The sequence below is a fragment of the Petaurus breviceps genome, unplaced genomic scaffold, assembly GCF_028583685.1.
Source record: "Petaurus breviceps papuanus isolate PSGF00001 unplaced genomic scaffold, PetGlider_PUasm1.0 90903, whole genome shotgun sequence".
NCBI classification, from domain to species: Eukaryota; Metazoa; Chordata; class Mammalia; order Diprotodontia; family Petauridae; genus Petaurus; species Petaurus breviceps.
In genome coordinates, this window is record NW_027187376.1 from 18342753 (window position 1) to 18369209 (window position 26457).

At 36.6% G+C, this 26457-nt stretch overlaps 1 protein-coding gene across 4 annotated transcripts in view; it reads right to left on the reverse strand.

The window, feature by feature from the left end:
• Window positions 1–26457, reverse strand: part of NBEAL1 (neurobeachin like 1) — a 204769-nt gene that overhangs the window by 66503 nt on the left and 111809 nt on the right. For all 4 annotated transcript variants that reach the window (XM_069075326.1, XM_069075329.1, XM_069075327.1 and 1 more), the window contains 9 exons: window positions 21938–22097; window positions 21060–21148; window positions 18954–19508; window positions 12600–12775; window positions 6216–6369; window positions 4823–4951; window positions 2647–2952; window positions 2402–2551; window positions 1400–1557 (listed from right to left, as the gene is read on the reverse strand). In XM_069075326.1, coding sequence (XP_068931427.1) covers window positions 1400–1557; window positions 2402–2551; window positions 2647–2952; window positions 4823–4951; window positions 6216–6369; window positions 12600–12775; window positions 18954–19508; window positions 21060–21148; window positions 21938–22097 — 1877 coding nt within the window. The remainder of the gene's footprint in view (window positions 1–1399; window positions 1558–2401; window positions 2552–2646; window positions 2953–4822; window positions 4952–6215; window positions 6370–12599; window positions 12776–18953; window positions 19509–21059; window positions 21149–21937; window positions 22098–26457) is intronic.

A 26457-nucleotide genomic window follows, 5' to 3' on the forward strand; every position in this document is an offset into this window, starting at 1 on the left:
TAGTAACTCTAGCAATTTGTCTGCATATGGAAATGGTTAGATTGAATCAAGGAACTATGAAAAAGAAAAAACCTAAGGATCCTAAACTAGAAGCACCCTCAAGTCAAGAAAAGAGACTTTCTCTGTGCTTAGCTGCTTTAAATATCGAAGTGCTGTTGGTGATCAGTTGTTTTTTGGTCGTGTCCAACTCTTAGAGACCCCATGTGGGGTTTTGTTAGCAAAGACACAGGAGTCGTTTCCCCATTTCTTCAGCTCATTGTACAGATGAGGAAACTGAAGCAAACAGGTTTCAGTGACCTTTGGCAGGGTCACATGGCTAGTAAGTGTCTGAGGCTGAATTTGAACTCAGGTCTTCCTGACTCCAGGACTGGCATTCTATCTACTGCATCACCTAGCTGCCCCTTTAAGTATATAATACCATTAACAAATAACTGTTTACTGAGAGATACTTCTTTTTCAAACAGCAACAATAATTTAACCGTAATCATTGAAATTAGAACACTGAAAAGTTTTCTTACAAACATAAAATAACTAATCAATGAAATCTGAATGGAAGGAAATGGGTAATTAATAAGAATAGGCTGACAAACAAGGTACAAAAGACCATTAGGACAATGTTTCTGAAAATATGCAATAAGACACCTGGTAGGTATGGGGAATTGCTGTTCTGGAGAGTGGAGAAGAAGGATTCTCCTCCATATCTTACCATTTTATACAGCTGTGTGCACTCAAGTTCACACTCTCTGACCTGACCATTTCCTTGTCTCTCTCATCTTAGAAATATATGATGCCTCTGACCCCAAGCCTATCCAACAGAAGCACCAGGTTAAATACTCTATACTACTTTCTGACATCACACAGAAGACACAATTTGAAGGGTCCAAGGTCTATAAATCAGTCTGTATTATGGAAGATAGGAAGTCAAAATTAGGAGGGATCCCAGGGAATATTTTGGGCAGCTAGGTGACACAGCAGATACAGAATCAGGATTGGAGTTAGGAAGACTCATCTTTCCGAGTTTAAATCTGGCCTCAGACATTTACTAGCGGTGTGACTCTGAGTAAATCTCTTAACCTTGTTTGCCTCAGTTTCCTCATTTGTAAAATGAACTGGAGAAAGAAATGGCAACCCACTCCAAGAAAATGAGGTTACAAACAGTTGAACACAAGTGAAAAATAACTGAACCACAAAAAAGGAATATTTTACACACACACACACACACACACACACACACACACACACACCCTTACAATTCCAAGGCCTCTGATTCACAAAGACAAAAACAAACCTATGAAACAACTCATGGTGGATTAGACCTACTCTTTCTTTTGGACTACAACTAGATAAATGTATGGAGGACCACTACTCTAAAATAAAAAGGTAAATGATTTATGCCTACCTTTCAGCCCAAGGACCTCTTTCACATGTCAGATAAAGCTGGATTGCTTTCCACTGTCTCAAAGTGGCTAAGTGTTGGCTGTTAAGTTGTTTAAGCATACTGTTATACCTTAAGTTCTCTTGACGTGCCTTTCTCTTAAATGGTTCCACAAAAAAATCCTGAAGTAAAAAATAATGCCTTTTAAATATAATTTTGCAGTTCACCTTTAGTGTTCAGTGTCACATTATAACACTGACAAATTGGCTTACTGCTCTCAAGGAGCTCACATTCTAATGTAGAAGATAACACATCTGAAAGGTTTCAGCTTCAAGTTAGATAGGAAGGCCCAGTGAGGCCTTCTGTCTTCTGGGTAGAGTAGAAAAGCAGATGAGAATGCCTCTTCTTTCATGTTATTTCTACCAATGAAAAGATACCAGTTTCTGAAGTAGAATGATTTGACAGTGCCAAGGACCTGCCTGCCCTATGTCACCACATGGTATTACACAAGTCAGGATTGTCTAAACTGCATGCTGCAGCTTCTCAATTTTACCAATTCTTGTAATTTGGAACTAATTTTCATCTTTGTTCTAACAAACCAGTAGTAGTCCTACATGAGACAGGTGATTCAGAAATGATCCACATTAATAAGTCACTTCCCATCTGCTAAAACAGTATCAATTACATTTTGGGGACTGTTATTTTGGTGCTCACTATAGCTTGAACTTCCTACCTCTCTTCTCAAAGAAGTTACTTAATATATGCAGGTGTAACACTTCTTCTGTACAGGCTTATAAGCCTCTGGCTTCTAAGATCAAAGGAACACTTATTTAGAGCTTGAGGGAACCACAAGGGTCACTTGCTCTCCCCCCTCATTTTATAGAAAAATTAAGGTTTTACAGCTTTACTGACTCTATGGACAATGATGACTGGGCTACTGGCTGCTTCTCAAACATGTTTCTTTTGTACACTGTTTATATTCAGCATGGATACTTTCAATATTTAAAAATATCTAGTCATTATTACCTGAAATCTGAGTTTGCTTTCCCCTCCTTCTCTGTCTCGTTTATGCATGTTGACCATTAAGGCTTCATAACAGTCCTTCCAATAAAGTGCCATAGACTCACAGCCATCACCAAATGTCTGAACTTCATACTGCTTCATATATGGCATGATCTTGAGCAAAAGAGAACAATCACCCCAAGTTTGAAATATACTACTAACATAACAGTAATTTAATTTTTAAAATTTCCATGGAAAATTTAACTTACGTATTTCTCAATGTAAATTTTCCACTCATTTGAATTGCAGTACTCTTGAAAATCCTCAAAAAATGAGGGGCTGCCATTGGCAGTAGGTAATGAGGGAAGGTGCAAATTCATAAAGAGCAGCTCATAAATTTTAGACACCAAAGTACGAAAAAGAGGGATCAGAAATGAGTAGGTTTCCGTCTGTTCCTTGATAGACTGGCTCAAGATAGGTTCCAACTTCCCTAACAGGTAACATGCTTCAGCTTGGTTTTCAATAACTTTAGTCTGAAGAAGTGTATTCAGTTTGGCTGATGCCATGGCACAAACCTAACAGACAATGTAAAGAAAAATAGATAAGGCTATAAGAATCATACTTACTAAAAAAAAAAACTCCATTGGTAAACACCTATGAATGTCTTCAATTGACTATTTCTAAGAGGGAAAAACTACACTAGAATTTTACCTCTCAATCAAAAAAATCAAAGTTTTTAATCATGATTAAGTTCCTTGACAGGCATCTGGGAATGATAATATCACAGAAAGATAAAAGCACTGAATCAAACAAGCCACAGTTGCTTCAAGTATGGAAGTGAAACAAAGCCTCAAACCTCAAAGTGTTTTTGGTCTAAAAGATCCCAATTTGTTTTGTGAAAAAGAAAAATCTAAATTAGGGATCCCTTTTAACACTATCTATGGTGTTCCAGAAAAGAAATCTCTACTCTGTTAGGGAAAGCATATTTTATACACACACACACACACACACACACACACACACACACATACACACGTATGTATATCTATATCTACATATAAATATAACCACTACTAATTATAGCCTGGGGGTGGGAGGAGGGAGAAGGGAGGAAGGAAGAAAAAAGAACAAAGTAAATAGTGTACAGCAGAGAGCAATAGAAAACCTATAAGGAAACAAAGAAAAGAGGGACAGTTTTCAACAAAATGCATTTAATCATCAACAAAATCATATTTAATATATAGGTCTTCTTGAAATGGAAATTTATTGCTATATATTTTGAATCATCTTATATGTTCTGCTATGGACATAACATTTTTTCCTTCCTTTTCTCATTTTATATTTATTTCAATATTTAAGCTTATAATGTGTTTCTTTTCTTATTATATAAGTGTTAATTAAAAAAAAACTTAAAAAAAGAAGAAACCTCAATTCTAAACCAAAAAAGAATTCAGATTCCATAGGCTTTTAGAGTCCAGGATTTTTCAGGTTTTGTAAGGTTAACTAGCAAATCTCTGACATTAATCCATGGAGTTCAATTAAAAATGGATGGATTCAAATGCATGACAAATATGCCATTTATTTCAACTGTATTGTTATGGTTATCAACATTTTAAAATTTCCTAGCCAGACCCATATTACATATATTACTAATTTAATTTGTAAAACTTTTCATTTTACATAGAGGCAAAAGAAATTAGCCTTTAACGGAATATTATTAGAATATTTTAAAATTAAGTTTTGCGTTGCTTTCTTTTTTCAATTAAGTTGAAGCAATCAAATAACTTCTTTCAATTAACTCTTTAATTAAGCTTTTATTTTCTCTCTCATTTACCAACCATTTCAAACAGAAAAAATAAAACCCTCATAACAAATATGCATAATCAAAGTAAAACAAATCTTCACATTGGCCTTGTCCAAAAATGTGTCACATTTTACATATTTAGTCTGTCACCTCTTACTAGAATCCTAGTGATAAAATATTCTACTAAAACTAGGTTCTACTCTGTTAAAAGACGAAGGTGAATTTTAGTCTTTTTGCATCAATCATACAAAAATAAAGACATTTTAGAGGTAAAATAAGGAGGTTTCATAATCATTATTCTCTGATGACTTTATAAAGACATTTAAGCTAAAAAAAAATAAGGATTCTCAGAAACTGGATACTGGAAATAAGTGGTTGAAAAGGAAAAATTAGAATGGAAAAAAAATTAGTCAAAAAATTCCTTTCCCTTAAGATGTAATGCCTAACTAAAAAAATATGAACAGGATTATATGTCCTATAAAACCTACGGACCATCTTCCTCACATGCTATTTATTAATCATTTGGAAGTAAATTTTATGGATTGCAATAAACTATCAAAACAAAGGTGTTAGTCCAAAGAACTGACTTCTTATACTTGCCTTTGAATTTTCCAAGCATTAATGCTTTAAGAATTACAAACCTGTAAATTATCTGTCCCAATGAATCCCAGAAGCAAGTGGATTTGAATTTGAGAAAGTTTCACCCACTCTGGGCTATCAGAGTACCAGACAGATAGGCTATCAAAGAGAGGCATCATGTCTTCTAAAAGCTAATATAAAAAAAATTGATAAATAAAAAAGTTATTTTTATTTTTCTGAAAATAATCCCCTACCACCAAAACTAATACTTAGTACAAATATCAGAAACCTAGTTAAAAGTTTATAGTCAATGGCAAAGAACCTATACACACAAAAAAATATTTATAGCAGCTCTTTTTTTATTTACTTACTTTTAGTTTACAACACTCAGTTTCATAAGCTTTTGAGTTCCAAATTTTCTCTCCCTCCTTCTCCTCTCCCCTTCCCCCCACGGTGGAATACAATCCAATATAGGTTTTACAAATACATTAAACATTAGTCAAGTTGTAAAGAAGAATTATAACCAATGGAATGAACAACGAGAAAGAAGAAACAAAACAAAAGAGAAAGGGAGAGCAAGTAGCTTGCTTCCATCTGTATTCAAACTCCATAATTCTTTTTCTGGAAGTGGACAGCCCTTTCCATTATAAGTCTTCTGGTGTTGACTTATAGCCTTGCATTACAGCATTTCTTTTTGTGGTGGCAAAGAACAGGAAACTGAGGGGATTCCCATCAGCAGGGGAACAAACTGTGGTATATGATTGTAATGGAGTATCATTATGCTATAAGAAATGATGAGGGGTTGGCTTCAGAATAACCTGGGAAGACTTATATGAACTGATACAAGGTGAAATGAGCAGAACCAGGAGAACACTGTATTCAGTAACAGCAATATTATAACAATGATCAACTTTGAAAATCTTGGCTACTATAATCAATACAATGATCCAAGACAATTCGAAATGACTCATGATGAAAGATGCTAGACAACTCTAGAGAGAAATTATTAACTCTGACACTAAAGTATATTTTTTAATCTTATTTTTCTTGTGTTTTGTTATTGTTTGAGCAACATGGGCAATGAGGAAATGTGTTTGTTTAACTACGTATATATAAAGTATTTGTATGACTCCATATGTATAAAGAGTATAGCATATTGCTTGCCTTCTCAATGGCTAGGTGAGGGGCTAGAGAGATTAAGAGAATTTGGAACTCAAAATTTAAAAAATGAATGTTAAAAAATTTTTTAATTAAGTTATATTTTTTAAAAAACAATAAGGCTTATAATCAATGCCCAAAGGAAAAATCCAATTGGTCAAAAATCAAAATTAACATACTTTATATCACTTTTCACTGAAGTATCTCTCATCTGTTTAAAAAATAATCTTCTCATACAATTAAAAAAAAATTTGACTAAAGTCTCTAAGTAAATAATTTCATGAGATATTACTATACCTTTTCAGTCCACAGATTTGAGTTAAGTAGTCCCTCTGTCTGCAGAAAATCCTGTATGATGAGCAGAAGTCGGAAGGCATTTTCTGCAGTTGCTGGATTAGTTTTTGCTTCTCTGTTTTCTGCAACTGCCCACTCTAACATCTTCTGTAGCAAACTAAGGAGAAAACAAAATCCTCTTAAAAACCATTACAAGGATTTGTTAAAACCATTAACAACTTCAGTGAAGTTTCAAGATATAAAACCATTAGCATTTCCATATAGTATCAATAAAACCCAGCAAGAAGAGATAGAGAAATTCCATTTAAAATAACTGTATAGGTGGTACAGTGGCTAGAGTGCTAGGTCTGAAATCAGAAACACTGCTCTTCCTAAGTTCAAATCTGTCCTCAGACAAAAGTACTGTGTGAGCCCAGGCAAGTCACTTAACCTTGTTTGCCTCAGTTTCTTACCTGTAAAATGAGCTGGAGTAGGCAATGGCAAACCTAGCATCTTTGCCAAGAAAACCCAAAATGGGGTCACAAAAAGTAGGACACGATTCAAAAGAATGAAAACAACAGACAATATAAAATACTCCCTCCCAAGACAAATCCAGGTATTATATGAACACAATTACAAAACACTTGGCTAGGGCTAGAAAAAAATCAGAACAAAGTTCATCTGGAAAAACAAAAAATCAAGAATATCAAGGGAATCAATGAAAAAAAATGTGATGGAACGTGACATGTGACCTAGCAATAACCATATTTCAAATTCCATTACAAAATGGTAATCATCAAAACAATCTGGCACTGGCTAAGAAATACAGTGGTGGATCATGAAATAATTAAGTACATAAAACAAAGTAGTAAATGACCACACTAATCTAGTGTTTGGTAAACCCAAAGATTCAACCTTTTTTTTTTTTTTGGAGGGCAATTGGGGTTAAGTAACTTGCCCAAGGTTACACAGCTAGTTTTTTGTGTGAGTGTTAAGTGTCTGAGCCCCAAACCAAACTCGGGTCCTCCTGACTCTGGGGCTGGCCCTTTACTCACTGTGCTACCTAGCCGCCCCAAAGATTCAACTTTTGAGGCAAGAACTAACTAAATGACAAAAACTACAGGGAAAACTTGAAAGCAGTTTAGCAGAAACTCACACATTACACCAAAGTAAAGTCAAAATGGGTACATAATTTAGACATAAAAGGTGACATCATAAGCAAATTAGTGGAGTATGAAAAATTTCATCTGTCAGATCTATGGATAAGGGAAGAATTTATGATTAAACAAGAGATAGAGAGAATCACAGAAGGTAAAATGAATAACTTTGATCACATTAAATTAAAAATGGATAACTTTGATTACATTTAATTAAAAATTCCATTAAATTAAAAATAAAAATTACATTAAATTTTAATTAATTTATTTTGAACTTGAATACAAAAGTTTAAATAACACAATAAAAATGTTATAAACTTAAATATTAAAACAAATACAAAGTAAAAAAGGGGAGGAAAAGCACTGCAATGTGCACAGAAGAACTTAAGAGAGGATTCAAAATATACAGCAATAAATTTCCATTTCAAGAAAGCTTATATAATAAATATTACTGGGGCGGCCGGGTAGCACAGCGAGTAAGAGCACCAGCTCCAGTGTCGGGATGACCTGGGGATCGAATCCAGGCTCAGACACTTAGCACCCACCCAGAAACACCTGGCTGTGTAATCTTGAGCAAGTTACTTAACCCCAATTGCTTGGGGCGGCCAGGTGGCTCAGAGAGTAAGAGCACTGGTTCCAGTGTCAGGATGACCTGGGCATCAAATCCAGGCTCAGATACTTAGCACCACACCCAGAAATAACTGGTTGTGTAACCTTGAGCAAGTTACTTAACCCCGATTGCTTAAAAAAAAAAAAAATAATAATAATAAATACTACTCATTATGTTCAGAGCTATGCATCTTGTCTTTGCTTCCTTGTAAGTTTTTTTTTGTTATCTGCTGTGCACTTTTTACTTTGTTCTTTTTTTGCCCCTTCTTTCCCCCCACCAAGAAAGCACAATTAAGCTTGGATACAGACACATACACACACAGAGGTATATTTATATACATATACACATAAAACATAGCTATATACATACGTACACTTACATACACATACATATACTTAGATATCTATAATCATTCATATGCATCTAAGCAAGACTGTACTATACTTCTTTGTCCTCTATTTCTCTGAAGGTAGATAACCTCTTCCTTCATAAGTCTGAGTCTTTCCGTATTTTTCTAAGTTCACCAACTCATCATTTCCTATACCACAGCAATATTCCATCCTTACACTGCCTAGTTATTTTAAATCATCTAAAACAATATTAATATGGCTGACATAATGTAGTTTACCTATTTTTCTCTTATGAGTAAATCTATTTTTGCTTTAACTTTGTCTGAAATCATGATTACTATGCCTGCTTTTTTTCCTAATAAATTCTGCTTCTGATCTTTATTTTATGTTTGTGTGTATCTCTTATTTCCTATCCCTTTTGACTTCTCTACTTTACTTCTACCTGCTACCTTGCCCTCCTATTAGTTAACCTACTCCCCCCCTGCAGGATCCCTCCCTCATCGTCCCAATTCCCATTAATCCAAACACCCTTGTATTACTCCCTTTTATCCTAATCCCTCATCTTCCCCTCTAGAAATCCCTCCCTTACACTCCCCCCCCCCCAATTCTTTTGTTCTTCAATATATATCTGGAGTGGTCTGTGGATTTTTTTCTATTTCTACTCTCCCCTCTTGTTCTAATGCTTCAGGACAATTTTCTTTAATTATTTGTGTTATTCTATGAAGAATCTTTTTTATTATTATTATAGCTTTCAGGAAGTCCAATTCTTCTTATGTTTTCTGTTCTTGATCTGTTCTCCGGATCAACTGTATTTCTTATGAGATGTTTCACATTCTCTCCTATTTCTTCATTTGTATATTTATTTTAATGTTTCTTGGTCTCTTATAACTTCACTGGCTCTCCCTTGTACAATTCTAATTTTCAAAGAATCATTTTCTTCCTTACAATTTTGGATCTCCTTTTCTAGTTGGCTGATTTTCTTTTCATAACCTTGTTTTTCTTAGATTGTTAATTTTTTTTAGTTTGATTTTTAAAGTCTTTTTTAAGTTCTATGAATTTTTTTTATGGGCAGGGTGACCATTTGTAGCAGCAAGCACCCCACCTGCCAACACAGGTTCTTAGATCTGTTTTTCTAAAGGGAAGCATCTCAAAATGGGTTAACAATCTTGCTTTAATCAAACATGTGTCATTTACCTAGTTCAGAGGAAAAAGGTCAGCACCCTTTTCAGAGAATAGAAACAAGTTACAAGCAGAAGTTACAAGAAGACAGAGAAACAGATCAAGCAGGCAGGCCTCCAACTACCTGACCATTACATCCATACCTAGTCACAGTTACCAGAGAGGCAAGCACCAACATCGGGGTTTTCAAATCCAGGGGGCTCGAAGGCTGCACAGAGTCTCATCTGGTTAAATCACACAATACTTCTCAAAGTGAGCCCCAAAACAAAGCCTCACATCAGGGTATATATAGCCTTCTCCTGGCTCAGACAATGTCACAACCCTCTTGACCCACTGCCCAATAAAAAAGCAACCAGGTGGGGGCATCTAGGTGGCACAGTGAATGGAGCACCAGCCCTGGAGTCAGGAGGACTTGAGTTCAAATCCGGCCTCAGACACTTAACTCACATTAAAAAAAAACTAGCTGTGTGACCTTAACTCCAATTGCCCTCCAAAAATTAGGGAAAAAAAGCAACCAGGTGTGGGCATTCCTGAAAACCAAGCCTCTGCCACAGGCTCCAGGTGCACTTAAGCCTATCAAAGGGCATAGGAACAGGGAAGATCTTAAATTCCCATTCCCATAACACCATTTGATGTTATTCTCTGGGGAAGGAGAGGTTTTTTTTGCTTCAGTATCCTCCTCTGAAGATGAACCCTGGTATTTTCTATTCCCATAATAACTCTGTATGGTTGGATTCTTTCTCCTTTGCCTGCTTTTTAAAAAATTTGTAGCAGCTTATTTTTCGTAATCTCCTCTAGTCCTGGGGTATGGGTGATGGTGCCTCTAGTCTCAGATCCTCCTTTAGCTCTCCCCTCTAGCCTGAAACTGAAATTTAGCATTCTGCCCTCCTGTAAGCGTCCACAGCCAGCGGGGTCCCTGGTCCACTGCTTCTATACTCACAAGGCATTCCTTCTCGCTCAGGACTGTGTCTCAGCAGTATAGCTGGAGCTGGTGTTCCTTACCAGCTGAGGTTCCCTCAATCTTCCCCACTTAGACACTTGATTTCCCACACTGTCCAGGAGATGAAAGTTCCTGTGTCTGGCACTGAGGCCACCTCCCAACCCTGCTAGCCCCAGGGCTTGCCGCTTGCTGTTTCATCAGAATTAGCCTGGAGGTGTTTACTCTTTACAGGCACCAAACCTCTGTTCTGGGATTTTTTTTTCAGATCTCCTCCAACTGTTCCAAGAGGACCACAGTTCTGGCCCAACTTTTATTTTGAGCACTCTATGTTCGCCCTGAGGCACTACTTTGTCTTGTTTGTGGGGAAAATCTGGAAAGCCTGGCATTTTCTAACCTATTCTGCCATCTTCCCAGAATCCTCTCCCCAATTAAAAAAGGTTTTGGACAAACAAAACCAAAACAGTCAAGGTAAGAAAGAAAGCAGGAAACTTTGAGGAAAAAAAATTTTGCAGCAAATAAAAGTCTCATCTGATAAAAGTCTCATTTTTCAAATGAATAGGGAAGGGAGTCAAGTTTATAAAAATGAGAGCCACTCACCAATTGATAAAAAGTCAAAGGATATGAACAGAAGTTTTCAGATAAAGGAATCAAAGCTATTTATAGCCATTTGAAAAGTTGTTCCAAATCACTATTGATTAGAGAAATGCAAATTAAAATAACTCTGAGGTACCACTTCTCCACTATCTCACTGGCAAAAGGAAAATTACAAATGCTGAAGGATCTGTGGGAAGATTGGGACACTTATGCACTGTTGGTGAAATTGTGAACTGGTCTAACCATTATGCAAAACAATTTGGAACTATGCCCAAAGGGCTATACAAACTGCTTATACTCTCTGGACTCAGGTCTATATCCCAAAGAGATCTTCTACAGTAGCCTTCATGTTAAAAGCATAAGATTCAAGAGAATTCTTGGAAGATGCCTTGTCGCTCTGTTTATTGTCTTCAACCTTGTATTTCTCAGCATCCTGGACCATATGCTCAGTCTTTGTTCAGATGACCTTTTGTCATTGGTGACTGTGATCTTATTCTCCTTGCCTGTGCTGTTATCTACAGCAGAAATATTGAGAATGTTATTTTCATCAATGTCAAAAGTTACTTCAATCTGAGAAACACCCCTAGGGGTAAGGGTGGACTTCTATAAGCTCAAACTTGCCAAGCAGGTTGTTATCCCTCTGTCCCTGCTCTTACCTTCATAAACCTGAATAAGCACACCAGACTGGTTGTCTGAGTAGGTGGTAAATTTGTGTCTGTTGGGTATGGTGGTATTGAATTTGATAAGAACTGTCAAAACTTCACCAGCAGTTTCAGTTCTAAGGGAAAGAACAGTGATGTCCAACAGTGGCAAGGACTGCATATTCTTGGATTTATCCCCAGACAAGATGGAAGCCTGGACAGCTGCACCACAGGCAACAGTCTCATCAGGATTGATACTGTTGTTGAGCTCCTTGCCATTAAAGAAGTCCTGCAGACTTTGGGGATCTGAGTAGAACAAGATAGTTTCGTGAATCTGTGATTTATCTAACTTTTGGTTGAATGATGAGACTAGACCAAGGTGGGGAGCCTGTGGCCTCCAAGCCACATGTGTCCCTTTAGATCCTCAAGTGCAGCCCTCTGACTGAATCCAAACTTCTCAGAACAAATCTCCAGGCAGGCCATTCCATTTCTGAACACCAACTGACTGGAAGCTTTTCCCCCACACACAACTGAAATATGCCTCTCAGCAGGTTCTACTCCCTAGTCCTAAACTCTACTCTCTGGGGTCAAACAGAACAAAAATCTAATCTCTTTTCCACAGAATACTTTTATGAGAAACAACAATTATGTTGCCCTATTTTTTTCATTTTCCTGAAGATTCCCAGCTCATTTGATTGATCCTCAGGTGTCATAGTTTGAATCCTCTCTTGGCTGACATTCCTCCGCTGGAAAAGATCCTACTCTAAGTCCTACAGAATGACAGAGGAAAGAGTCAAACGACCAAGTCCCTCTAGGGGACTAAGTCTATTTTTTTCCCCTTCTGTATAGATAGTAAAGATAAATAAATGTTTTGATACATTAGATACAATTGAGAAATACAGTCTGGTGAGATGGAAATAATTTCTTGATTGCTTACCACAGTTTTATTTCCTCTGGAGGCCTAAGCAATTCATTGGAGATTCCTGGTTTAGTCAGAGCAGAAAGCACTTGGCCCCTTTCAATCCAAGCAGAGTCGTCTGATCTTTCTAGGCCCCTGCACATCACAAAACTCAGAATGCTTGTCATTAATCCTAAGAGCTCTTCCTCACATCTCTGGGGAAAAAAGACAAAGAGAATTGTTCTGGTGTAGAATAATTTATAAAAAGCAAATAGACATATTTTTAACATAAAACTTTAGTTTTTTACATCTTTATTTAATAGACTGATCAAAAGTATAATTTTACATTATACTTGCAACAAAATACTAGAGCAGTCAGGTTTAATAAGATACAAAAATTAGGGGCGGCTAGGTGGCGCAGTGAGTAAAGCGCTGGCCCCAGAGTCAGGAGGACCCAAATTCGGTTCCAGCCTCAGACACTTAACACCCACACACACAAAAAGACTAGCCGTGTAACCTTGGGCAAGTTACTTAACCACAATTGCCCTCCAAAAGGCAAAAAAACAAACAAAAAAAACAAGATACAAAAATTGTCTCTTTTAGGAGTCAGTAAACATTTATTCAATGCCTTCTACGTGTCAAGCATTGGGCTAAGGATACAAATAAAGTCAAAAAACATTCTTGCTCAAAGGAACTCACTATCTAGTGGGGGCAGACAAGATGCAAACAACTATGTACGAACAAGATAAAGTAGAGATAATCAACAGAGGGAAGACAGTAGAAATGAGGGGGGTGGGGTGGGAAAGTTTCCTACAGAAGATGGGATTTCCAGGAAGCAAATATGAGGAAGGAAGAAGTCAGAGAAAATGCTTCAAGCCTGAACTAACTTGCTCTTGGAACAGAAAGAGAGACCATTATCGCTGGATCAAAGAATAAATGGGGGAAGAGGGTATGTAAGATATAAGAAGACTAGAAAGGTATGTGTTGGGGGGGGGGGGCAGGGTGCAGGTTATGAAAAGCTCTGATCAACTAAGGATTTTTTTTTTTACCCTAAAGGTGATAATAAAAAGGGGGCTGTTCCCTGGACCTTCTCTACCATGTACCAGGAACCTCTTCACACCAGAAGCTCATTCTAGTCCTGGAATTCACATACACACCAATGTGGTTTCTCCCTCTGACTGGAAGGCTCCAACTAGAAACTCCTAAAATAGGAAGGTGCCCACACTGACCATGTCTCATTCCTCTCCAGATATAATGTTGACTCTACCATGGCCCCATTCTGGGTACCTTCTTTACTACTACCCTCATACTCCTTTTTTGCTTACTTTTATGCATTGTCTTCCTCTATTAGAATGTAAGCTTCCTAAGAGCAAAGATTGTCTTTCTGCTTGAAATCTGTACTCTCAGCACTTAGGCACAGTGTCTGGCACATAGTAAACCATGAGTCAATCAATAAACATTTATTAATCATGTACTATGTGCCAGGCACTATACTAAGGGTTGGTGATACAAATACAAAAAAGGCAGTCTTCCCTGATCTCAAAGACCTTATAATCTAATAGGAGAAGACAAGGGTGAGGGAAAGCCCAAATGAGTAAAGCTGAGTAAGAAATGAAAATATGGCAACTTCCTTAAATGGAGGTTTTGGGAGACCCACTCCACTCTACCCTCTAATCAGAGGGGTCCCAGGGAAAAGAGCACTGATGACACATGAATACTAAAGCTGACATGATCTTTCAGGATGATGAGGATCCTGAGGGCATGATGGAGACGTCCAATATGAAGAGATAGCTCGCTCTGGTATCGTCTAAGGCTACTGTGCTTACTGACTGACTAAATAAGGACCCACTGGAGTTAAGTAAGTAAGGGATATGATGCGGAGGATAGCCTGGGGTAGGGGAAAGATTTGAGGCAGGGAGATCAATCAGCAAACTAATTCAAAAGTCTAGGTATGAGGGGATTAGGATCTGCATCAAAGTGGTAGTACTGTCAGAAGAGAGAGAATGAAATGTACTTGAGAGATGTTAAAGGTAAGATTGACAGGCCTTGGTAACTGAATGAATATGGGGTAGGATGAGAGAGACTGAGGAGTAGAGGATGACTCTAGGTTGTGAGCCTGGGAGATGGGAGACATGGTGATATCCTTAAGAGTAACAGAGAATAAAGAAGACAATAGGGTTTAAGGGGAAAGATAATGAGCTCCATTTTAGACATGCTGGATTTTAGATGTCTACTAAATATCCAGTTTAATAGTATTGAGAAAATATTTTTAAGAAATATTATTTTAAGAAAATATTATTAGGGGCGGCCAGGTGGCTCAGCGAGTAAGAGCACCAGCCCCAGTGTCGGGATGACCTGGGGATCGAATCCAGGCCCAGACACTTAGCACCACACCCAGAAATAACTGGCAGTGTAACTTTAAGCAAGTTACTTAACCCCGATTGCTTAAAATATATATATATATATATATATATATATATATATATATAAAATTAAGAAATTCCTGTTTACTGATTATGTATAAAGTACTCAAAATGCAACAGAGATTTATGTACATCTGCATAAATACATACATTGACATGCCTGTACTCTTCCTAAGAAATAACTGTGTTCCTTCAATGGCTTTCAGCTTCACAGCACAGGATGTTCTAAGCAATACTGTTACCTAAGACTACAATAAGTAACAGGGAAAAAGTTAAAGAGTAACAGAAATATCATTCCTGGTAAGTTTAAAACAAGACCAGACTTTCCAAAGAGAAGTGTAGGACCTACTTCAAATTTTTTCCTTCTCAGATTTAAAAAGGTAGAAGGCTAGAAGTAGAAAATGAACCATGTTCTATGGCTGTTTAGTTGGAGCAGAAAAGAGATGGCATTTGTTCATTCATTCAACATTAACCATATATTGTGTGCGCGCTCTCTGAAAGGCAGTGAATATACCTGGCTTGGAAGTGGGAAAGGGTCAAAAAAATTAACAAGCCACAGACAGCACACTCAAAGAGTTTAAATCAAGGAATGAAGATTAAAAACACACACACATAACTATAATGCAATCATAAATTGGATAGCTATCCAGGACTGAGTTCTTTTAGGTTTTAGGTGGAGAGGGTTAAAAGAGTTACTTGTTTATGTAAAATGGATACTGGGATCACCAAAAAGTGACAAATGCCCCTGTCTCAATTGCCTCTGACCACTTTGTATATCAAATATTTTGTTCAAGTTCATTCTGCATTTAACTGATATGTTTCCCAGATTTCCCCACGGCTAGACCATTGCTTTTGAATTCTTTTCCACCTCTAACATTCCATGACTACTTACTCTGCCTCACACTATGTATTCAATCAGTTGTTAAAATTGTGTCATTTACAGAGGCAGCTGGTGAGCCAGTGGATAGAGTGCTAGACCTGGAATCAGGAAAATCTAGGTTCAAATCTAGCCTCAGATACTTATTAGACCCACCAGAGAAAACCACCCACAAGACATTGTGCCCAAGAGGTGCAAGAACTCTTTGAAGAGAGAACATACTTTCAGACTATACAGTCTAGGAGTTGTGAGCTATTTTTTCCATACATATACTTACACAAGTTTCTCACAACCATTATCCTCTAAAAGTTTGAGCTCACTCTTTCATTCACAGGATAGCTTGAACAAATTTTATGGAATACTTTGTACCCAATTTCTCTACTATATCTTTATGAATGCCTCTGCTAAGAGTTTATTGACTCTACTGACTGATTATAAAAGGAAGCACACTGGTAGGGGTTCATGAACTCATGTTAGGCATACAGACTCTTAGAGTTATTCTTATATAATAAAATATGAGGGTACCCAAAACATGAATGCAAGTTGGGAGAAAAGCCAAAAACTATTACATGAAGAATTATTTAACATAATATTAATTGATAAACACTGCAAAATAAAGATGATATTGCCTCTTCCTCTCACTAGCAAGTCTCTCCACAAACCCCCGTTTGAAAAAGCACCAACATCAGCCATCATATTCTCTTCAAACCTGAAACAGCACATAATATCCCAGATCACCTCTCCACCTTGTTCATGCACAAGTAATGTGAAAGCTTCCCCCGTTCCCAGATTTTCAGCTCCCTTTTATATGTCTGTCTCAATAGCATATAAACTCCTTAAGGGCAGGGACTATCTTTCTTTTTACTTGTATGTGTTCCCATTACTTAGCACAATGCCTGGCACATAGTTTAACAAATATTCAACCTAATTCTGAAAAAACATTTTGTTTAAAAAAAAAAAACATGCCTGTGGAATTTTTTTTGCACAAACCTGAATCTAAAAGGAAACTGTTGGTCACAAAGCCTATCACAGAGCATTTAACAAGTACTTACTATGTTTTAGGCACTGTGGCAAGAGCTAGGGATTTTAAAAGGGCAGAAACATTGTCCCTGTCCTCAAGGAGCTTAAATTCTTATGATTGAAACTATATGTAAGTAATTACACACATATAAGATATATACAGAGTAGATGAAACATAATAGCAGAAGGAAGGCACTACCAGTGACTAAGAGTGAGAATGAAGGAGAAAATCTAGGAAAAACCTCCTAGAAGAGAGGATTTGAACTGGTTCTTGAAGAAACTCAGGGAATGGAAGATATTGAGGTAAAGGGGCAGAGAATTCCAGGCACGGAGGGCAGCCAAAGCAAAGGAACAGAATTAGAAAATGGAGTGTCATGAACAAAGAAAATCAAGTGGGCATGTCACTGGAGTGCAGAGTACTGGGAGGGCAGTAAAGCAGAAGGCCGGAAAGGGTAGGGCGAAGGTTGTGAAGGGTTTTAAATGCCAAAGAGAGGATTTTACATTTGTTCCTGGAGGTAACAGAGAATTACCTGAGTTTATTAAGTAGAGAAGTGACACAGATAGACATAATAAGCTTTAGGAAAATTACCTTGGTAACTAAGTGAAGGATGAACTTTAGTGGTGATAAACTTGAGGAAGGGAGATCTATTAGAACCCTATTGCTAACCTAAATGAGAAGTGATGAGGGCCTGAATCAGGAGAGTAGTTGTATGAGTGGAGAACAGGACACATATTTAGAAAGGTAGAAACGACAGCACATGATTTTGGTTGGTTGTAGTCCTTCATTCTCGAAGAGGACCAAAATCACATCACTATGTACAATCAAGTTTCAGTGTGTCTAACTGTGGTTAATCAGACCAATGAAAGCTTGGAATGGTCTACCATAGATGGGGCACAAATAGTCTGTGTGAACATTTGAGGTGCAGACAGCACTTGATAATATATTGGATAAATAGAGTAAATCTGAGTGAATAAAATTGAGGAAGTCAAGGAGGTCTGGGCATGAGCGATGAGGAAGACCTTGTCAGTAATAGGAGAGCTGGGGAAAGGAAAGGTAGTTTGGGGTTTTTTTGGGGGGGGTGGGGAGGGAGAGGGAATAACGAGTTCTCTTTTAAACAAGCTAAGTTTGAGATGTCAATGAAACAAACCATTTTGAGATGTTCAAAAAACAGTTGGCAATGTAGAATTGAAGCTTAGGAGAGAAACTAGGGCTGAATACATAAATAGAAAAATTATCTTGCCTAGAGATGATCAATGAACACATGGGAGCTGAAGAGTTCACTAAACAAGAGGAAGTATAGAGGAAGAAAAGACTAAGGCCCAAAACAGAACATTAGAAGATCCAGAGCTGGTGGGTGTGGCTTGAGTAAGGATTCAACAAAGGAGATTAAGAAAACAGCAGTCAGAAAGGGAAGAGCAGAAACAGGGGGCAGTAGGGTGAAAAGAACCCAAAAGAGAGTATCCAAAAGTTTATCAACCATGCCAAGCATTACAGAGAGGTCAAGAGGGATCAGAACTGAGAAAAGTCTATTAGATTTGACAACTAAGAAATCTCTAGTAACTTCAGAGGGGTTAGTTTCGGCTGAATTAAGTCAGAAGCCAAAATGCAGAAGGTTGGGAATAAGAGGAGAGAAAGTGAAGGCACTTAGTTTAAGATAGCTCAAAGGATATAGGACAAAAGCTAGCAGGGATGGCTAAAAAGATTTTTCTTTTAAGGATTTTTCGGTCAACAAGCAGATTTGAATTACCTGTATGCCAGGTATTACATTATTATTAATAAAACAAGTAATTAATAAAACAAATTTCTGGGCTTATGAAAATTAGAACATGTATTCAATGTATTAACATTATATGAAATAACAGCTTATGTCTACTTATCTATAGCACTTTAAGCTTTACAAAGTACTTTACATATATTATCTCATTTGATCTTCACAACAAAAATAAATGCAACTTGCCACACTTATTTCAAGGTCAAGAATAATTAAGAAAGATATTATAAAACAAAAAGTAATGTTCAAAAATTATTTCTGTCCATGAATTAGTATTTGAACGGAAAAAAATAATTCTTACCTCTTGACTTTCAAATAATGAAAGGTCATCAATGAATTCCATGTCATTTGTAAGGCTGGACTCTTTGTCAAGCTGCACAGAAAATGCTTTAGCAGAACACTCTATGGGAGATGGTGTGCTGGGCAAACTGTCTAGCATTTGACTCCCACTATCACTTAGTTCCAATGAGTCAATCCCAGTGAGATCCAAACTCAAATGGGAAGAATTAGTGAGCCACAGTTCTTGGTTTTCTGCCACTGAGCTATCATCCAGTAGTAGGTGTGTGTTAGAATCTAGAGACTGTCTTTCCTCCAAGCACCACGGATCAGAAGCTGCAGTAGCTGAAACAAAGGAGGTTACTTTCTCTCCTTCTCCCTTTTCATCACTGTATTTCTTTGGATCTTCAGGAGCATTTTTTTTGTCTTCTTCCTTTACAAAATCAGTTCTGCTGTGCTTAAGTGCATTTCCATTTACAAAATTTAATTTAAAAAAAAGTCTAACCAAGGTCTCTTGCCATCCTACTTGTTGAGAAATCTGTTGGGCTGCATCTGGTTGGACCTGCAACATTTGTAAAACCTAGGAAAGGATTAGGAGGAAACAGTATGACATATATTACCATAATAATCTAATAATCCTATTTTCAGTTATAAAAATTAAAACAAAAATTAATCTTAATATTCAACATGCTAAGAAATACATTTTATGAACGCAATGTGAAATTTTAAATCATAGCATTGTGTTGAACAAAGTTATATATTATAAATAACAATAAATTTATTTATTACTATAAAGGTTTACTTATACAAATTTACATTTATTGACAAATTTAAATAGTCTGTATCAACTCCCATCAAATAGAGCAAAACTAACTTGGTATACATACAACGAAGATAATCATATTCATCAACCTATACCCCCAAATTCCCATGTGAATGATACCTACTAATCTCACCAGTCACCCAGAACTGCCTTCCTATGCTTCATCCACTATACCCAATCTGTTAAGCAAAATAATATCTTTCACATAGAATCTTCCTTGCTATTCTTGGCAACTATCTATTATTTAAACAATTATTTAACAATTCAAACAGCATTTATTAAGCATTTCCCATCTAGAATCTTGGGTTCAATCGGTGGAAAGAGGAGAAGAGAATGGACAAAGATAAGTAAGTACATGATAAATAAAAAATAATTTTGAGGGAAGGACTTAGCACAGCGTTTGGAACATAGTACACATTTAATTTTTTTTTTTTTGGCTTTTTGGAGGGGGGAAGGCAGGGCAATTGCGGTTAAGTGACTTGCCCAAGGTCACACGGCTAGTTTTGTGTTAAGTGTCTGAGGCCACATTTGAACTCAGGTCCTCCTGACTCCAGGGCTGGTGCTCTATTCACTGCGCCACCTAGCCACCCCCATAGTACACATTTAATAAATACTTTTTCATTTACTCACCTCTGTTGAGATGAAAATAAAATTAAGATTAAAAAATATATTTATTGGGGTGGCTAAGTGGCGCAGTGAATAGAGCACCAGCCCTGGAGTCTGGAGGACCTAAGTTCAAATCCGGCCTCAAACACTTAGCACTTACTAGTCATGTGACCTTGGGCAAATCACTTAACCCCAAATGCCTTCCCTCCTCCAAAAAGCAAAAAAAAAAAAAAAAAATACACACACACACATATGTATATATTCATACCCACAAGTCCAAGATTTAAAATATATGAACTATATAAATAAGTTGGGGGGAAAAAATTTAACCTATGTGGTATAAAAACAAGAGCATCCCTTATAAATTCACAATATATTCAATCTATAGCAATCTAAACCCTGGCAATAAACTTCACAAAAGGGTGAGGTAAATGAATTTTTCCATGAAATTTTCAGTGGGCTGAAACTGAGCATAAAAAGAGAGATCCTAGTATTCTGAAAAGTTCATTCTCTGGAAAGGTTGACACTAAAACAATTAATGAATTAACGCATTCCTTAGAAAACTCAAGGTATTAGAGTTCATATCTGAATGCCAAGAGGCACAAATATCCTAACTATAAGTAACCTAATAGAGCATAAAACCTAGTGGCTCCCCCCAGCACACCACTGCTAATGTTTAAAAATGCTTTAAAACTTACTAACCTTTCTGCACATGGGCACTCTGACATGTATATCCGCTTTATGAAACATGTACATTACAGCTAATAGATCTTTGAAATTTATAACAGTATCTGTGGGTGAGAAAAAATTAAATATAAAACCAAATGATGGCCAAAAACATGTGAATAGCAGTTTTATGATACAAGAGAAGATATGATTGCTTTTATAAAATAATAAATACAGAAAGATTCTAATTAAAATGTAGAAATATCCCAGATATTTCCTCCTCTGAACTCCTGTTGCAATCATGGTCTAAGGTCCCTAACATAGTATTCTATACATAACAGACATTCAATAAATATAAAAATAAATACCTTAAAAAATGAATTAATTTAGGGTTAGCATTAGACAGAATGAATCACCAAAAGGGATCTTTTAATTTCATCCCTAAGAATTCAGCCTTCTTCAAAGAAAGTATAATACTCCTCATGTTTTCCTTGATGATATTTAATTATGGACAACTCATTCATTGGCAGTCAGGAAGGGGTGACATTACCAAATAAACTAATATGTGTGGAATATATTTAACTTAACAGGTAGACTAGGGGAAGATTAAACATTTTGGAAATATCAAATATACTTCTAATATTATTACTAACAATTCAACTTCAAGAATTTAATTTTGGTGGGAGTAGGAAACTCCTTCTATGAACAGATATTATCCTTTATAACTTAGAAAACTGTCTTGGAGAGTTGCTGGCACCTAATATTCTTCATCCTTCAGCCAAAAAGATGAATTTTTTTAAATTGAGAGAGGCCAGGAGATCTTCCGACAGCAGAACATGAAATCCATCATTAGGCCTATACTTAAAGGCTTATTATTGAGAACTACTTAAATATATTATCAGATTTATCCATACCTGTATTTAGGACTTGGTTAAAAAGGCTTTTAATAAGAGAAACATTAACTGGTACTTCACTCAGAAGAAGCCCCAGTCCTGAGTAACCAACATCTCTAAGTCGAATTCGCTGTTTACTCCGTTCATAAACTTTAGTACATTTCAGCATCTGTTCTATAATCTGTAAGAAACAAAAATAATTTGTTTTTCTTCTATAAGTTTTCTTCTGGAAAACTTAAGTTCAACAACTACATGAACAAGAAGGAAATGAATATTAAAAGAAACAGAATTCAGATAAATAAAATCACCAGTTTTGACTTCAAGAACAGATGAAATAGGTATCTGTTTCATTCTTCGTAGAAAGGAAAATTGACCAGAAGCAGAAAAAGAGAGGCAATATTGCATAGTGAATAAGGTTCCACTTAAGATGTTTATTAGCTGTACAATCCTGGGTAAACCACTTAACTTTATCTAATGTGTAAAATTATGTTATTGGATTCTGTAGCCACTAAGGTCCCTTCCACTGCTAAATCTATAATCCTATGAATGTGTCACTTGCTGTCAGAAATGAACAATGTGTCATTTTGTTTTATCTTTTTTTTTTTTTTTGCTTTTTAGAGGGGGGAAGGGCAGTTGGGGTTAAGTGACTTGTTCAAGGTCACACGGCTAGTAAGTGTTAAGTGTCTGAGGCCAGATTTGAACTCAGGTCCTCCTGACTCCAGGGCCAGTGCTCTATTCACTGTGCCACCTAGCTACCCCCATTTTGTTTTATCTAACTGTACTGTTACAAGGTAAGGGACTTGTGCTTGGGGCATGTTAATGGGAAGTGGCAACAATGTGATAATTTTAAAAACTTTAAGAAAATAATAAAATTTTAAAATAAAGTGAAATGTAGGATGTGAAAGAGTTTTCATTTCTCACTTGGGAAATAAAATTAGCAATATATGAGTACACAATACTTTTGAAAAAAACTTTATTTCTAAAATAAAGCCAAAAGATTAATAGGATGACTTTGTAGTAGTAAAGAAAAGGAAGCTAAATGAGTATATATCAGTTGGGAACTAGCTGAACTGTGGTAATGAATGTAATAGAACGTGACAAATATGAGGAATATAGAGATATATCAGAAGAAGCAAATTAACTGATACAAAATGAAACAGAAACAGAACAATAATATACACAATATAATTGTGCTACAATAATATAAAAGAAAACTAAGAGGAAACTAATTCTTGGTAATAACCAATTTTGGTTCCAAAGAACTGACAACATATCTGCCTCCTCTTGGCATATTTGGGGTCTGATGTGGTCACATCTATAGCTTTTGCTTCACCTATTTCTCTATATGAAGGGTTCAGTTCTGTGGGAAGGTATCAAGAAAACTTCTTTTAAGAAATAAAATAATGCTGTAAACTAAAAGGAAACAAACAAATTAAAGAATTAAAAAATAAAAAAAAAAGAAAATTGTGTAGGGTTTGTAATCATTCAAAGTTTCTCCCTGGAATAAACTTACCATTTAAAAAAAAAAAGAAATAAAATAATGATATTTCACTCCTATAATATAAAATCTGTTATCAGAGCAAAATTTCATTACCCTAAGCAGTTTCATTTTGAAACACTTTGTTATGCACTCTTGTTTCTAAAAATAGCTGTAGCCAAAATTCTGCTTTTTACGTTCCTGGGGAGCATGATAATAAAGTTTTAAAGAACCTTCCCTAGGGGCACAGTAAGAGCCCCAGCATCGGGAGACCCGGGATTGGTTCCAGCCTCAGATACTTGGCATCCACACAAAAAAAATAACTGGCCGTGTAACCTTGAACAAGTTACTTAACCCCAATTGCTTAAAAAAAAAAAAAAAGAACCTTCCCTAGTGTCTAAAGCTGGGGGAATAGTAGATTCCAAAGTACCAAAAGTTGTATCAGAAATAAAGCAACCTTTAAAGATCACCATGGTGAGCTATTTTGTTCATCTACTTAGAAAACAGCACCAAACTGTTTCAAAGTCGAAAAAACAATTTTGTGAGCAGACCAATTTATTTGCTAGAACGAATGGGGTTAATGGTCTTCCAATCTTCCCTGAAGATAACAGCAATATGTCACAAATTATGGGTTCAAGAATATCTACTTATAATGAACAACATTGACTGGCTAACATTATAACCAAGTCTCAATGGCTTCATTTGCACTGACACTTTCTTCTCACTGCCCCCCCACCCCATTCATTCTTTTAGGACAGTCTCAGAGGAGTTATCAAATAAATGCTCCCCCCAAACCCTTTGAGCTCCTATGCTCTATTAAATTTTTGTTCATTCCAAATATGACCTGGTGAGGTCAACTCAAAAGCAGCCCAAAGGATGCTTAATACAATCACTCCAATAATATCAAGGAAGGCAATCAGGCAAAATGTATAGGAGGTTAAGTTATTTTCTGTTAATTTTATAAATATGGATGATTAATCTAATTTTTGCTATTAAAAAGGGAGTGGCTTTAGCTAACACTTAAATATTGTAGGTATCATCAATAGTAACATCTCCACCTTCAGTTTTCAAATGTTCTGAAGCTGCCACACAGACACAACTCAAGTCAAGAGAAGGTAAGAAAAGAAGAATTCAAAACCTGAGGCAATCTGGCAAGAGTTAAAACATTTTCAAATAGTCCAGAATTCAAGCTAATCTTTTATTATTTAAAGTATCAAAAGACATTTTTTGATACAGAATCAGAAAAGGAATACTAATTACAGCTTCAAGTTGTCAAAGAATAAGAGAAAAGAATAATTTAGAGTTACAGACTGAACTCTAGAAGAGTTGTTGAGTATTTTTTTAATCAGCAAAAATCTGACTTCTTTGCCTTTCACATCTCCCCCACCCAAACACACAAATGAGAACAAAATAAAAACAAAACCCTTCTTAAAAACATTTATAGTGCAGAAACACAAATTTTTACAAAAAATATACTCTGTATTCTATTCTATACTCTGAGTCTTTCACCTTTCCATCAGGAGGTGGATAGCATTTTCATCATTAGTCCTAAGAAATTGTGGCTGGTCATCATGCTGATCAGTGTTTCAAAGTTGTCTGATTTTACCATATTGTTATCATCCTATAAATTGTTCTCCTGGTTCTGTTCACTTCAATTTACATCGGTTCATGTATGTCTTTCTGGCTTTATCTTCATCATTTCTTATGGCACAACAATATTCTATCACATTCACATACCATAACAGGCTTAGTCATTCTCCAGTTGATGAGCACCCCCTGATATTCCCATTCTTTGCCACCCCTAAAAGAGCTATAATATTATTGTACATTCTTAAGAGTTCATTTTCCTCAGAACTAATTTTTGCCATTTTTTATCATTCCTTTAATTCTTCTACCTCTCTTGACTCCTTTCCCTATTTCCCTGTTGAGTAAAATATGCTTCTATATCCAAATTCTTGGTGTGTGTGTGTGTATGTGTGTGTGTGTGTGTGTGTGTGTGTGTGTGTGTGTGTTTTCTTCCTTTAATCAGCTCAAATAAGAGAATAAGAGTGTGGGGCAGCTAGGTGGTGCAATGAATGGAGCACCACCCCTGGAGTCAGGAGGACCTGAGTTCAAACCCAGCCTCAGACACTTGACACAATTACTAGCTGTGTGACTTTGGGCAAGTCACTTAACCCCAATTGCCCTCCAAAAAGCAAAAAAAAAGAGAGAGAGAGAGAGAGAGAGAATGAATAAGGTTCAATTTCCCCTCTTCCTCTTCCTTGTTTGTATAGATATCTACTTGCATAGTTTAATTATTTGAGATAATTTCCCCTAATCTTCCTTTCTCTTCACCTCTGATTGTATTCCTCTTCCTCCTCTTCCATTTTTAAGATCAAGACATAGCAGAACCAGGTTTTCTATCTTATTAGACTGCCTATGTGACCAATGATGATGATAGGGTTTAGAAGGGACACATATCTCCCCATAACAGAATATACGTAGTTTATTCTTGTTTAGTCCCTTTTCATTGTTCATTCATATTTGCCTTTTTTTTTTTTCTTTTTAGCAATCGGGGTTAAGTAACTTGCTCAAGGTTACACGGCCTGTTATTTCTGGGTGTGGTGCTGAGTGTCTGAGCCCGGGATTCGATCTCCAGGTCGTCCCAACACTGGAGCCGGTGCTCTTACTCGCTGAGCCACCTGGCCGCCCCTAAGCAATTGGGGTTAAGTAACTTGCTCAAGGTTACATGGCCAGGTGTTTCTGGGTGGGTGCTAAGTGTCTGAGCCTGGGATTCGATCTCCAGGTCTTCTCAACACTGGAACCGGTGCTCTTACTTGCTGTGCTACCTGGCCGCCCCCCCATATTTGCCTTTTTATGTTTCACTTAACTCCAGGGTTTGAACTTCAAAGTTCCTACACAAATCTGGTTTTTTCATCAGGAAAGCTTGGAAATCCCCATTTCACTAAAGGGTCATTCCTTTTCCTTGTAGGATTATACTAGTAAATTATTCTTGCCTGTAAATTTCATATCCTTTACCTTCTGCAATATCCTATTTCAAACTCTCTGCTCCTTTTTAGTAGTA